Here is a 13,704-nt window from a genome sequence, read left to right on the forward strand (position 1 = left end):
TACCTGGCCAAGTGACTTTCCACCTGCAACTTGGAGTGGAGTGAGCAGACGCATGCGAGTGGCCTGTACGGCTACGGCAAATTAGTGATAATGAATAATTTCCCACAGCGATAATTAAGGGCATCATTAAAAATGTTGCCGGCGACGAAATTGCGTTCGTCTAGCACTAAACGCTTTTCCAATTACCGCAGCATACAGGGCAGAAGTCATTTTCCGCTTGCATGTCCACAATCCCCCAATCCGCCCGCATTTCCGTGGCAAGTGCAGCAGATAGTGCCGCAAAACGAGACCGGCACATAGCTCCTCTAGTTCCTCCCATCTCCTAAATCCCGGGGAGATGGGTCCACTTTTCACTTTTCAGTTGGCCACTCGGCCGTGACGCTTATCCATCCCATGGCCAACAATGCCAGTGGTCGATTTCAGGCTGCAAACTGCCGTCATATTTCTGCCATGGGAACCTTTCCACCGAGCACTGAGAAAAGCATTCTTTAAGTCGGAATTTATTTAGAAAAATAGGCATTACTAAGGGTCTAGTTAGGTTTTATTACGACTAATTCTCTAGTAGCTCTTAAGCACTATCTTTGCTATAATCTTGTATAAGTGCATACTATTAAAATGTAACTAATTTATTAAGTGTCAAGTTATTTCTCTATTAACTGCTAAAAAATATTTGTAAGTAATATTATTTTTTAATATTTCTTTTTAAGATATAATTAATATGGGTTTTAATGTGCAACCTAAAAAGATAAATACTTCTGTTTATTTATTCAAAGTTTACCTTGGACATTATCCACCTTATAAGAATTAACTTTTCTGTATTGCTTCACAAAAATCTAATCTTTCTTATTCTTTATATAGACTTTTCCCCCAGTGCACCCCACACTTTCGTTCTCCAGTCATGCGGGGTTTTTGTGGCTTTTTCGTGTCATGCAGCATACGATTTTGATGTTTGCTGCGACACGTGCGCCTGAAACCCAAGGATGAAGTGGGTGCCTCCCCACTGTGCTGCACAAACGGGCATCATTTTAATGGCCAAATTATTTGCTTATATCCATTCTATGGATCAGCAACTCCATCAGCAGGGCACAGCCAGCGAAGGTGAGGCCAAAGGCCAGAACGAACAGGGCGCCGGCGATGTTGTGCACATCCAGTGCCTGGGGAGCCCCCTTGACCTTGTGTCCATTCGCCAGATCCATCAGCACTTCCTGTTTCTTCTTTTCCATGTACTTCTCAATGAACTGGGGATTGAAAAAAGGGGGCTTTTAAAATCTATTATGACTTATTATTAATATAACAATAAAATCCTAAGAAATAAAGATAAATCTATTTATATTCTGGGTGTAAAAATCGAGGCTTAATAAAATAAATCATTAATCATAAAATCAAAATATAAATAGCATTACATTTAATTAATTTTACCTGCAATTCCCAGTGGAAATAAAGACCCGTTTCCTGACAAGTTCGAATGTGTTTATTCAACTCAGGCATCAAGATCCAACCTCGTATCGAAACAGCTCTCGTATAATCAAAATATAAATCGTCATGCAAAACCTTCAATAAAAAAAATACATTTTAAAAATGATTAAAGAAGTTAGGGAAATAATATTCTTACAATTCGATTTTCCAGAGCCTCAGTGGACACATAATCGCCGACGGAAAGGGATCCCGAAGACAGCCGTTCAATTCCGAAACCGTAGTTGGGCATAAAACTGACATTGGACAAGTAGCTATAATCATGCACCTCGAAGTTCCGGGACAGAATCTGTTCCGTTTCGAGATCGGAACTCTGGATCGTATGTACCCAGATAATGGAGGGAGCTGCCCACTTCCATTCCGATTGGGCCCATTTCTCGATCGTATCCACAGGGGCGGAGTAGAAGGGGAAAGTTAACATCGACTTAAGTTGCCCACTGTAAATATTTTCCAGAGTGATTGTGGCACATAAAAGAGTAGCTAGGAAAAAGCGCGGCGCAAATCGATCGAAGCTGAAAGAGCAACATTTTAAATTAGTTTAAACAAAAATACCAAAAAAAAATCAACATTTAACATATTTTGAAATTCAATATAGATTTACCAGTCTCCAATCTAAATTTACTCTTTTTTTATGGGCAAACCTACCTCACGGGAGCAGATGGCTGCTGAATGAAAAGAGCAAATATGTCCAGCATAGATTTCTCAAGCTTCCTGGTGTGATGAAACTTTTTCTGATTTGGACAAAACCCTAAACGATAATTAACATATTTCATAAAGTACAGAAAGGTGCCGCAAATCATTAAAGTTGCCATCAGCATTAGCCAAGTGAGGTCATTGAAAGGCATTATGTTAGTGCGCCAACTTGGTAGGGGTCTGAAAAATAAGAGTCCCCAGATTAGGATGACGAGGTTTGTAGGGTTTGAAGACTCACGCTGGGGCTGGACCCAATATGGTCACCGATGAACGCGCTATAGCATGCGAGGTCTCCGTTATGCCATCGTACCAATTGTAGATGCACCCAATGGCCATCTCCACACGCTGCTCGTAGATGTCCCCCAGCATCCCGTCGCTCGATTCGTTTTCGTAAATACCACCCCAGTTGTCGGCACCATCTACAACAAATTACGTTTGACTAAAATATTTTCTATATCATGCTAAGGTAAAGAGAACTTCACATTTTTTTTTAGATTTTTAACGAAACTTAATAAAATGTTATATCTAAACCCTTTGATATTTAATACTTAACTTACAATTTTCTGCTGGCAAACTCATAGGATTACTTTTTCTCTGACCATTTTTTTTAAGAAATATATATTTTGCTTAAGCTCTGTATTTAAGCCAACTTAAAAGATTTCATATTGAAAGCCTCTTACAATATTTGTAGCTTTATTGTGAAAAAGATTTTATTTACTTTTGTTCAATAAAGGCTCCATGACTACTTTAATAAATGAAATACAAAACCCAGAACAACAAAAACAATTAAGGCATCTATGATATAAAACATTTGCAGGTTGTTAGGACATTTAATTTTTGGTTCTGCCTAATATTATTATACTTTCTAATTAGTACTATAATAAAAGTGAATGGTGTTTTCATGACTGAAGTGACTTACAGGCCTCGACCCTCAGGTGACAGTTGTGCACTTGGCAGAAGGTCTTCATCACATTGGCCTCTGCCCCGTCAAAGGTGAGCGAACGATTGGGCATCTGCGGGTGAATGGGGTCCACGTCGCCCTGGCCAGCGGGCTGCAATGGGTTAATGGTTAATGGTTAACTAGGGCCGACAATTCAAGTGTCTCTGCTAATTTCGTTAATGGTCTTGTTGGTGCCACGCCCACCCCAAAACCCCCTTACCAACACCATTACACTCACACTCCATTCGGGACACAAAGTAACATTCAAATGGACATCGACACTTGGCTCGTCGGGCGGCAATTAAATGGAAACACGTAATTTAAATCAATGTTGGTCCTGAGCAGGATCCAAAGCCAGGCCCCAAACAAAACCACATTCACATGCTTGTGGCTCTTTGTGTGGGTGTTGCTGGTGTTTGTGTTAGTGTTAGGCCATGGGTGTGTGCGTGTGTTTACAAATGTGCAAATGTCCTTAAGGCAAACAATTGAGTGCGAACAAAACTTTTGCCAAATGACAACAAAAGCTGGCTTTTTTCCGTCCATTCTGTGGTTACAATGGGGATAAAGGTATTTGAAAGTAGTCAGAAAAAATACCTGATTAAGGGATACAAGGGGAGTTTCATTATTGAGAAACTAGAGCATAATTTATACTACTAATATTATGATTTAAGAAGTGCTGAGAAAGTGTTAAAAAAGACCTATGCCACTTCGTTTAAGAGCACCCAAATATATTTCCAAAATTTATAAAACCTTTTTTACATATATATTTTTTTAATTTATACTTGTTAGTTGTTTTTTAAATCCGTGTCAGATTATAAAAATTAATTGCTAAAGAACTATTTAAATTTTTACCATTATATGTCTAGTTGGTAGTAATAAAAATTAAAATTGTTATTAATATCATTCAATATTTAGACGTTTTCAATGCATTTTTGCACTCCACAGTGCCTGTTTGCAGTCAGACAAATCATGGAGACGGCTCCTGACAACTCCCACCAGTGATTACCATGGACTGGGCACCGCAACACAACATGTGCTTACATTTTAGTTGCCGAAATCGTTGCCCACAACGACAACAAAGCCAAATAACTAAGCACCCACACCACCACCGCCGAACACACACAAACACTAAACAATCCTCGCACATACACACATACGTATTTGGGCCAAAAGGAGCAACCACTGGACATTTATTCATGATGAGTTCCCACACTGAGCCCGACTAATGCAAAGACAACGATGTGAATGAGCCTGATGAAGATGAGGAGTCCTCAACATTTGGGGGGGGGGGGGATGATGGTAGGGGAACAAGGACGACCAATTGGCTTTGCTTAATGCCGGCGTGCAAATCTCTGGCATTTGGGTAAAGCTGACTGGCCATCAGGAAGGCACAGAGAAAAACCTCTGTTCTTTATTTTTTTCAAAAAATGATGATCATATAAATAAGGTCTATATAATATCAGTTAAAAGCGATTGACAAAAACTGCATAATAAACTGAAATAGTTAATAACTAAAACTTTTTTATGTATAGTTAGTGTAGTTTTTTAATAGTTTAGGTATCTAAAAGTATGCAACAATATATTATAAACTCAGAAGTGCAATGCATTCATTTAGAAAGATGACTTTCCTTTTTTTACTGCATACTTTTAGGCAACTTAAATGACCCCTTTTAAATATATTTGAGAGCCAAAAAAATCTTAAAACGTTAACAAAAATTTCACAACGATTTTCGTAGAATTTTATGTGACTATTGAAAGTAAGCAAGAAACATAACAAACCAAAATAAAATATTTAAGTGTTTGATGAAATAATTAATATTTTTGTTATTTTTATAAACAAAGCTTTGTTGTTATTTTTCCCAGTGCAGCAAGGACACAACAAACGATAAATATAAACTTAACCGGCAATTACTTACCACATAATTAGTAATCGTATATGGGACATAAGTAATGGAGCCAACGAGCAGGCTGCGGCGCTGCAGATTGAGCAGCTTGTTGGGATAAAGTTCGACCCGGTTGGCAAAAGTTTCGTTCGGCAAGAATGCGTCCAGGAGCAGGGCATCCAAATTACCAAAGGCACCGACAAACTTTTGTGTCCACAGCTCGAAATTGATGTCGCGGTAGGGCGAAGTGGTTGTCGTCCCAGTAGCCCCAGTAGTCGTACTCCCTGTTGTCCTTGTTGTCCCACCTATTCCGCCCACTCCATCGTCCTTGTTTCCCACGTTTACCGATGCTCCCGCTTTGCGCCTGGGGTCTGGTTGGGGTCCTGTTTTTGGTCCTGTTCCTCCAGTTTCGGTTCCAGGTCGCACCATCAGATGGTGGGGGTAGACTAAAGCGCATTACACCGATTTCCCGATGTTGGACAAGCAGAAAAAACAATTGGTTTGGGGGATTAAAAGATAAGAGCAGGGTCTTTATAAAAAAATCAAAAGATTTCGAATAGAGATTACCTAAATTTAAGGTACTTTTAAGATACTATAAAGTATTACATTATATCTTAAATTTTTTATTAAAAAATATATTTTTTTCAAATGATATCCTATTGTCTTTAATAGTTCCAGGGTATGTGACAATAGTAAGAGGCCAACAAAAGTCAGGGGGAAAAAAGACCTAGTCCCAAAAAGCCCAAGTTTAGAATTGAACAAGACGCCGTCGAGCGTTGAAATTATTGGCAAGTGCTAAAGTTTGATCAACTGGCCACGAATGTCCTGCGGCTGTTTCCCGTTTGCCAACCATGTTTACGCGGGAGTCCAGTCCCCTTGTGTGGAGAAGTCCTAGTCATGGTCCCCTCGAAAAGGAAACTTTTCCAGTTTGACTTGTTTTGCCACGCCCCCCAGGGATTTGGCGAGAAGTCACCGCTTAAGCCAATAAATTGATGCTGACGGGGTGGGATGAATCGGATTCGGATGGAACAAGACAGGGGCACTCAATTCAAACGGGTTATCCGTATTCATTAGCAACTATCTATATCCCGTACTCACACTGCAATATAGCCATGCCCAGTAGATCCGCGGGGCTTTCGTCCTCGCACAGGAACAAATATCGCTTATCCTTGAGTCGCACATTAGCATTTCGAGTGGCATAGTATCGAGAATGAAGAAAGTGGTTGGTCTGAGATAAGATGGTGATAAATCCCTGGATTACAGGAAATAAATAAACGTATTATAATATTATCCTGAAATAAGTTTAATATTTATTTTACTAATATAAGTAAACTCACCTCTGTAACGCTGCTATTTAGAGCACCCATAACTTGATTCTCCAGCGCCTCCAGATCCTTCAATAGTGCCACATTAATCCATTGCAGCCTAATGGGCTGACTTAATTCCCGAAGAACCAACTCCAAAGCACTTAGATAATCCAGTTGTAGAGGAGTTGTCGATGCGGAATTATTGTAGACAATCAAGATAGATGAAAATCCAGCAAAGTATGGACCAACTAAGGAGGTATTAGCTCAGCTTAAGTTGGTTAAGAGGTCTTAAACCGAATATCCTTACCTATAATCCGAAGCAATTGAGTCAAATGCATCACCAGTGGTTGCAGCAACATCTCGGCTGCCTTTTGATTTCATTTTCCTTGATTCCGGCTTTTATAGGACTGGCATTTAATGAGTCTACTTCGATTGGCCGGCAAATTGATTTTAACCCGAACTGTAATTGAAAACCTCCGGCAGGTTCTATCATCGCAAACTGGAAATGGGCATTATTTGCTTAGACATTAGCCTAATGAAACGCACACAGGACATTACGATATTTGCATAATTCAGTAAACAAACAAGAGCTTAACAAAGGGTGCCTCGGGTAAGTCAAGCGGAAATCCTCAGTTTAGTTTAGCTATCTATAAAGTTGATAGAAGGTAGGTCTCTGAAAGTCAGCTACAGCCTCTTTATTTGGTTAATCAACTCTGAAAAGTGGTCAAAGGAGCTGGGGTATGGGAATAACATGTCAAGGTAAGTATCCAAAAAGCTTATTAAAGCGACGTGTGTTAAGGGACTATCGCAAATATAAGTACTGAAAATAGACTGAAAATATTTCAATTTAGTTCAGAGTAGTCAATATAGTTACACTTTAAATTATTTACTTACCCAATTTTCAGTATTCTAAAATAATAAAATTGCCATTTGGAAAAGGAGAGCCACAGAAGTCTATGTCAATTTAACTATTTTCTTGATATCAAAGTATCTTTTCTTAAGTTTCGCACTCCCCATTTATCTCAGTGATCTTTCTTAACCCCTGGCACTCGGCCAATTAGCGGTACCACAAATTAGCGGCAACAATGCGGCCAAACGACTGACTTTCATTATGAACGCGAACAAAGCCCGAAACGAAGCCAGAGCCAAAGGTCCATGGATAGTCGACCGAAACTGAGCCGGGACCAGGCCAAGTGTCAATTGAAACAATTCAATTGGTCTGCCAGCAAATTCGAGGGGCAGCGAGGGGTTAAGGACGCAGGATGCAGGACGCAGGACGACGAAGTCGTTGCCATCGCCGATGTGGGAACACAAATGGACAGTCGAGACAAGCAGACTGTCGCAGTGAATGTGCGAGTGTTGCGAGTGCTTAACCATTGGGTTATTTGAAATTGAAAGACAGATTAAAGGATTTGCTCCTGGCGAGCCAAAGCAGAGCCCAGTGGAGACACGGCCATCGCAGGCTGCCCGGGGAGTCTGGTCCCAGTCCTGGTCCTGGTCATTTGAGTGCACAGCAGGCGGCGATTTTATTGCCTCGACAACCTGCTGGGAACCCCCCAAAAACAGAAAAAAATAACATAGCATCCGTAGCATCCTCCCACACACACACACATGGCTCTTAACGGCACTGAAGGGCAATTAAACACTCAAGCAGTGTGTTACCCCAGTCCGAGTTACTCGAAAGTCAATGGCATTAAAAATCCATGAAACGATATTTATCTTCTCAAACGCTTTTGCGAGGTGGCAATAAAGCCAGCGAGGGCATGGTTTGGTAAAGTGATTTAGTTTGAACTTGGTAAATCACGTTATGGAATTAGCTTTGGATTTTTGGGCTTAAAAAATCCCTGCAGAAATTATTTATCACAAGAAAGCTCAAGAAATATGTAGTAAGGTTGAACTTTCAAAGGCTGAAAAATTTTATGAAAATTGATGGTATTTATTATCACCTATAAGCTATTAAGAAATTTTGTCTTAAGTTATTTACCAGAATTTCTGCAATCTGATTTTAACAAAGTTCTTTCGTTTTTATACCCTTGTTTCACTTAAGACAATTTCATTTAGGAACAGTATTTTAAAGTTGAGCTGCTGACCAAATCACCATAAATTTCAAAAAGGTGTTTAAAAGTATGCTACATAATATTTTGAAGGGAAAAACTTATAGAACCCTTTGTAAAAGATTTAAAAACCCCAGTAAATTGCGTTGCAGCCCCCTATATTTTGTAGGTAACGCCTTATAGCTCCCTCTGACATTCAATTGCACATTTCCCCGTGAAAAAAACCTAAAATAGCAGTGAAAACTCCTCTGAATTCGCGGCTCCTTGAAGTATGCAACACTAATCAAGACACAAATGCAGATTTGTGCGATTACGTGTTTGTCTGCGTGCGTGTCTGTCCGCAGCAATGGAATTTACACGCCTCGCACACGCACAAGCACACGCAGCTATCATGGTGGTAGTGTGGGGGGAGGGGGGCAGAGCCGCAGGCGGGCTGACCAGCAAACCGACCGCAATGTGGCCCACAAGCTGCAGAAGTGGCCAACACAGACACACGAACACACACACACAGAGGAGTGGCAACATATGGCCAAAAACCGAAAAGGTTTACGGGTGTATGAGTGAGTGAGTGAGTGCGTGGCGCATTTTTAGCTAAAGTTTTTTTAAATTCTTTTCCCCTTCCGTCGTCTGTGGCTTAGAGTTTTGTGTTATGCTTTCATCTGGTGCCTGCTGGCGGGCAATTTGCCTAGACCGAATTGCACTTGCATGCTAATGAAAAGTGCTAGCCGCAGCAGCAACTTTAAATTGCCGGCCATGTTTAAAGCCAAATTACCCACATAAAGGCATATTTTTTCCAACCCATCCATTTGGTTTTGAATAATAATAATACTAACAACAACGAGGGGCGCAGCTGCATTAATGAATAGCGAAACAAGGCGTCGGCCTTGAAATCCCTGGCAGCCCACTAAACAATGGTAGTAAATCGTGCCACTTCATTATAAACCATGGCAGCCTTCGAGCTGCGAAGGGAATAAGCCAATGCAAATGAGTTTTCCCTTTTCCAAGACTTTCACTCGCTCATTTTCCACGCCAGCTGACTAACAATGCGATGTGATCAATATTTGTGGCTAAGCCAGAAACGATTGGGCATGAGTTGAGCTTGTCAAAGAAAGACTGAAACTGAAATGCAAGTATCTGTATCTGAAAGTGACATAACCAAAACGAGCTGCCTCAGCTGTACATTTTAGAGATATGTAGTGTCAATTATAAAGCAATTTGTGAGTGAAACTGTATAAATAGCTCAGTTTACCTCTAGTTGTAGGCATTTATGCCCAATTAATTATGACATGTTTATTAGTTCTCAGCATACATGGCGTATACTTGTTATTCCTTTGTTTATTAGCTGGATAACAAGGAGCTTAAGGTTTTCTTTCGATTTTACCTATTAATAAGTTTATAATGTTATTCATTTATTTTTGGTCTTATATAAAGAATTTTTAAATCCTAATTGATTTTATATATATATAAACTTTTAATATTTGTGGAGGCATTTTAGATAATTATAGAAAACCTTAAATTAATAGGTATTTTATTTCTCCAAATTCTAATTCTTATAATCAGTTGTATTCCTTTGCAAATTAATACAATCACCATCTGTCACCTGCTGGGCACTCAATGCCCGAGTCAGAAACAATTACGCACAGCTCATCAAGTGCCCGGCACACATGGCGTATGCTTGATAACCATTTGTGACATCTGACGGTATCTGACAAGCATCCGACAAGCTCGGCAAGATTCCTCTGTCAGCTGATGGAAATGTGTAAATATTTGCATGGCAATTAGCCAGGACATCGGTTTCGCCACTCCACTCCGCACTACCACTGCATTAGTAGTCCTTGTCCTTGAAATTCTCATTTGCTGCTGCGTGTGCTAGGTGGAAAATGGAAAATGGAAAATGTTTTCCCTATAACATTTTGTTGCCGCACAATTATGCAGATTGCCACTGCAGAAATGTGATGAATGGGCGGTGGGGGTTGTGGTCTCGAAAGTTTGTGCAAACATTTGCCATTTGGCCGGGGCCAGGACCCCTGGAGATGGGCTCATATTTGTGTTTGCCATTTTCGGGGTATTGAAAATTGCAATTTTTTCATGATTTGTAAATAAACTGAAGAGGTAGTCTGAGTTATCGTCTTAACATTTTTTTTTTTTGTATTTACCAAAAACCTCTTCTTCGAGTTTGAGGCAAACACTCGAGCGTGTAAATGCACACACACGAGAAAAAAAACGAAAATAAAGCTTGTGAAACTAAAATAGAAACACATTTCATTTCCGTAAGATCTGGCAGAGTGGAAAAGGAAAATGTGCTGCACTTCGAGGGGCAAAAGGGGGCAAGGGACGGGGGCAAGAACAACTGGCAAACAACAAGAAAGTGGAAATAAACTTGGCGATAAACCAACGAAATCGATTGGAAATATTTTAACGAAATTGCAGCTTAAAGTGTCAAGGCAGCATGTCGGTTGCTGCCAAAGTGGGTGGCATTTTCCGGGGGCAGCAATCATTTCCACTGACGTTAAGATGAGTGCTCGTTGCGATGATTCGGCTGTCGATGATTATGAGGCTGCAGCTGCCAAATGTTGCTGTTGGGTATTTAGATAATGCCGCCCATCCACTTACCAATTCCTCCCTCTGAACACAGTGGAGCCTCGGTGATTTAATACCTTCAGTCTATTTTTGTAGCTATAAAATTTCACTTGATCATCCTTTTCCGGTCTAAATTACCTTAGATTACGGAGATGCTTATCCAAAAATAAATCTATTTTTGTAGGGAAAAGAGTTTTGAAATCTCTTTAAAAATCGCCTAAAAGTATGCTACAACTGAATCCAACTGACATCCGAACGCGAAAAAATTGTTGCAAGCTTTTAGGCACCTTATTAAATGATTTCAAAAATCTAGGTATTTTGTGCTATTATGTAATTATTGTCATAAGTTATCAAAACATTTTTAATTTTTTTAAATAATTTTCTGTTTTTTAAGGAATAACCTAATAAATGTCTATCAAATCTGGAATTTTTTTTACTTAGGCGAATTTTGAGAAACCCAACATTTACTTAGGCAAAAGACCAATACTTAGCGAGGCTGTACTGTCTCTGTATCTCTCGAGAGTGCAGTTCAAGTGAAGCGCAACGGCAAAGAAACAGTTTAAATGCTAACAATGCAACGGTTTCGGGTCAAGTATTTCCATCTTTCCTCGCCCTCTGCCGCTTTCCCTGCCGTTTTCCCTGCCATTTTCCCTGCAACGGAAACGAAGTGTAATGAAAGCGTGTAAAGTGCAAATCGAAAAGGCAATACAAGTAACGAGTACAAAATACTCGTAGCCCCCAGAATTTTCTCTAAATTACCAATGTCGGACCCACCCGGGCCAGGACGATAAGGATAAGGGGCTGGGAAAGTTGGTTAGGTGCCCGGACACATCCTGCAGCCAAAACAGGTGAAACGAAGGAAACAGGCTGAGGAAATGTTTCGCAAAATGCAAGTTTCTTTCACGCTCCAAATGGGTTTTCCCTCCACTGCCACTCTGTTGTGTGAAATTATAACTTTAATTAAACGCATTTAATTTGGCAGCCCTTTTTTCGCGTGCCCAGTTGCATCCAAATGCCTTGACTTAGATTGGCGGAATGGGTTCTTGCTTTAAGCCTAAACAGATTTCCATATTTCATTAGCATTTGCCGACCACAAAAACCGCCAGCGAATTAAATATTGATAATTGTTTTTCCCCCAATCGATTCGAATTTTATCTGTATGAATTTAAATATATGAGACTTTGTATATATATATACGGAATTACATAATCCAGTGACAGAAAAGAGTTTTGTTGTCGCTGTGCTTTTCGGAAATTTATTGCATATTTTGGCCCAGGCTGCGAACTCGCCCGGGAATTGCCCGGGGCTTAGAACTAACAATTCAAAATGAATTTAAAGCCGCCGAGGCGATGGCCAAAGCGGGCCAAATGAAAAATTTCAATTAACCACAAAAACCGATGGCCAACCAAATCGAACCGAAAACAAAACGACATGCAAACGCAAAAAAGAGACCAATACCCAAAAAAAAAAAACACAAAAAAAAGAAAATATTGTCCACTGCCAACCATTTTGGCTAAATCATTTTCCTCTCTTTCGATCTGTTTGAGGAGTTTTTCCTGCCGTTGCAGGGACATCCTGGCCAAATCCTTTTGTCGGGCAGCTCTGTGCGTCCTGGGCCACAATTAAATGCACTCGACAATGCACCTGACGGACCCCAAAATCGGCTACCAACCACATGCACACATATATCCGCATCCGTTCATTTATCCATTGAAGATTGGCTTTGGCCAATCAATTGGCCATGGTCGCGTTTTTGCCCTGGCGCCAAATCAATGCATCCTGCGGTCCGAAAACCAGCGAAATCAATGCGAATTATTTGGTTTTCCAATTCGTTACACTTCATTAATGACAATCCCTAAACTCGTTTTGTTTTCGCGCCCCCGAGTAAGAAATATGATGGCTGCGATTTCGAGCATAATTCTATTTGGGGAAAACACTCGAGTGGACGGTCGTATACTGTTTATTGTTCATCATATCGACATCAATTGGGGGATTGTGTTGGGACCGCAGCGGAAATTTATTTTATACATGCGAGCACCACCGCAGCTCATTTGGCGCCACGAAAACCGCCAATTTGGATCCATGCGGCAAGCAGCCTTTCAAATCGCACTTTAATTTTGCGTATAAATGGGGGGGGTTCATCTACACACAACGCACTCAATCGTTTTCGGAGCATTGTGTTGACAAAGACGTAAATAAAAATTTATGCACACAAAAGTATGCTATACAACATGCACATAAAATGATTATGACGATTATGCTGGAGCTTCAGCAACTGCTTTTTATTTGTGGGGGATGTTTCATACATGCGAACGGTCACATGAGCACCCATTACATACAGCCCTGGTCACACTTAATGATATTCTTTTTATTTTCTTGTTAATATCTACATACATTTCCAAAAAACATTCTCAGAACTCAAAGTACCCAGAAAATATATAATATCCTTTGAATAGTATATATAAAATTCAATTACACTTTAGAATAGTCAATATATGAACAATAAAAAAATATATTAAATACATTAAACAATTATTACTTTACAGTACACATTAAACAAATAGAATACACTAAACAAATATTAGTTTACGAAGCTTGGTTATTAATAACACACAGCTTAATATTATTTATTAGGTTTTTTTTTTGCAAAAAATATGAATAATGCTTTCCAATTTTTGTAAAATTTAAAAAATCACAGAAACAATCCTAAAAATATTTTAAGTTATATAGGGAAACTTAAGCTTATCATTTCCTGTTTATGTGTTAGCTCATTT

General features: G+C 39.7%; 1 protein-coding gene across 2 annotated transcripts; it reads right to left on the reverse strand.

The window, feature by feature from the left end:
- Positions 1-812: 812 nt before the first annotated feature.
- Positions 813-6,728, reverse strand: Ir92a (Ionotropic receptor 92a). 2 transcript variants are annotated; one of them, XM_036818794.3, is made up of 10 exons: positions 6,604-6,728; positions 6,327-6,544; positions 6,088-6,241; positions 5,023-5,435; positions 3,086-3,218; positions 2,405-2,585; positions 2,119-2,346; positions 1,613-1,985; positions 1,420-1,551; positions 813-1,238 (listed from the first exon to the last, which is right to left on the reverse strand). In XM_036818794.3, exons 1-10 carry the CDS (start codon positions 6,653-6,655, stop codon positions 1,038-1,040), a joined length of 2,085 nt encoding a protein of 694 aa, XP_036674689.2. In that variant the 5' UTR covers positions 6,656-6,728; the 3' UTR covers positions 813-1,037. The 2 variants fall into 2 exon arrangements, with proteins under 2 accessions (XP_036674689.2, XP_036674690.2); XM_036818795.3 differs by having other exon boundaries at positions 6,327-6,456; positions 6,604-6,692.
- Between the last annotated feature and the right edge of the window lie 6,976 nt (positions 6,729-13,704).

Source organism: Drosophila suzukii, chromosome 3 (genome assembly GCF_043229965.1).
Source record: "Drosophila suzukii chromosome 3, CBGP_Dsuzu_IsoJpt1.0, whole genome shotgun sequence".
Lineage (NCBI taxonomy): Eukaryota > Metazoa > Arthropoda > Insecta > Diptera > Drosophilidae > Drosophila > Drosophila suzukii.

Excerpts from the sequence above, each read along its gene's own strand:
- Ir92a (XM_036818794.3), bottom strand. The coding sequence starts at position 6,655 with ATGTTGCTGCAACCACTGGTGATGCATTTGACTCAATTGCTTCGGATT. Across the intron at positions 3,219-5,022 it reads ATACGATTACTAATTATGTG|CCCGCTGGCCAGGGCGACGT; the intron begins GTAAGTAATTGC and ends AACCCATTGCAG. Across the intron at positions 1,239-1,419 it reads ATTTCCACTGGGAATTGCAG|TTCATTGAGAAGTACATGGA; the intron begins GTAAAATTAATT and ends TTCAATCCCCAG.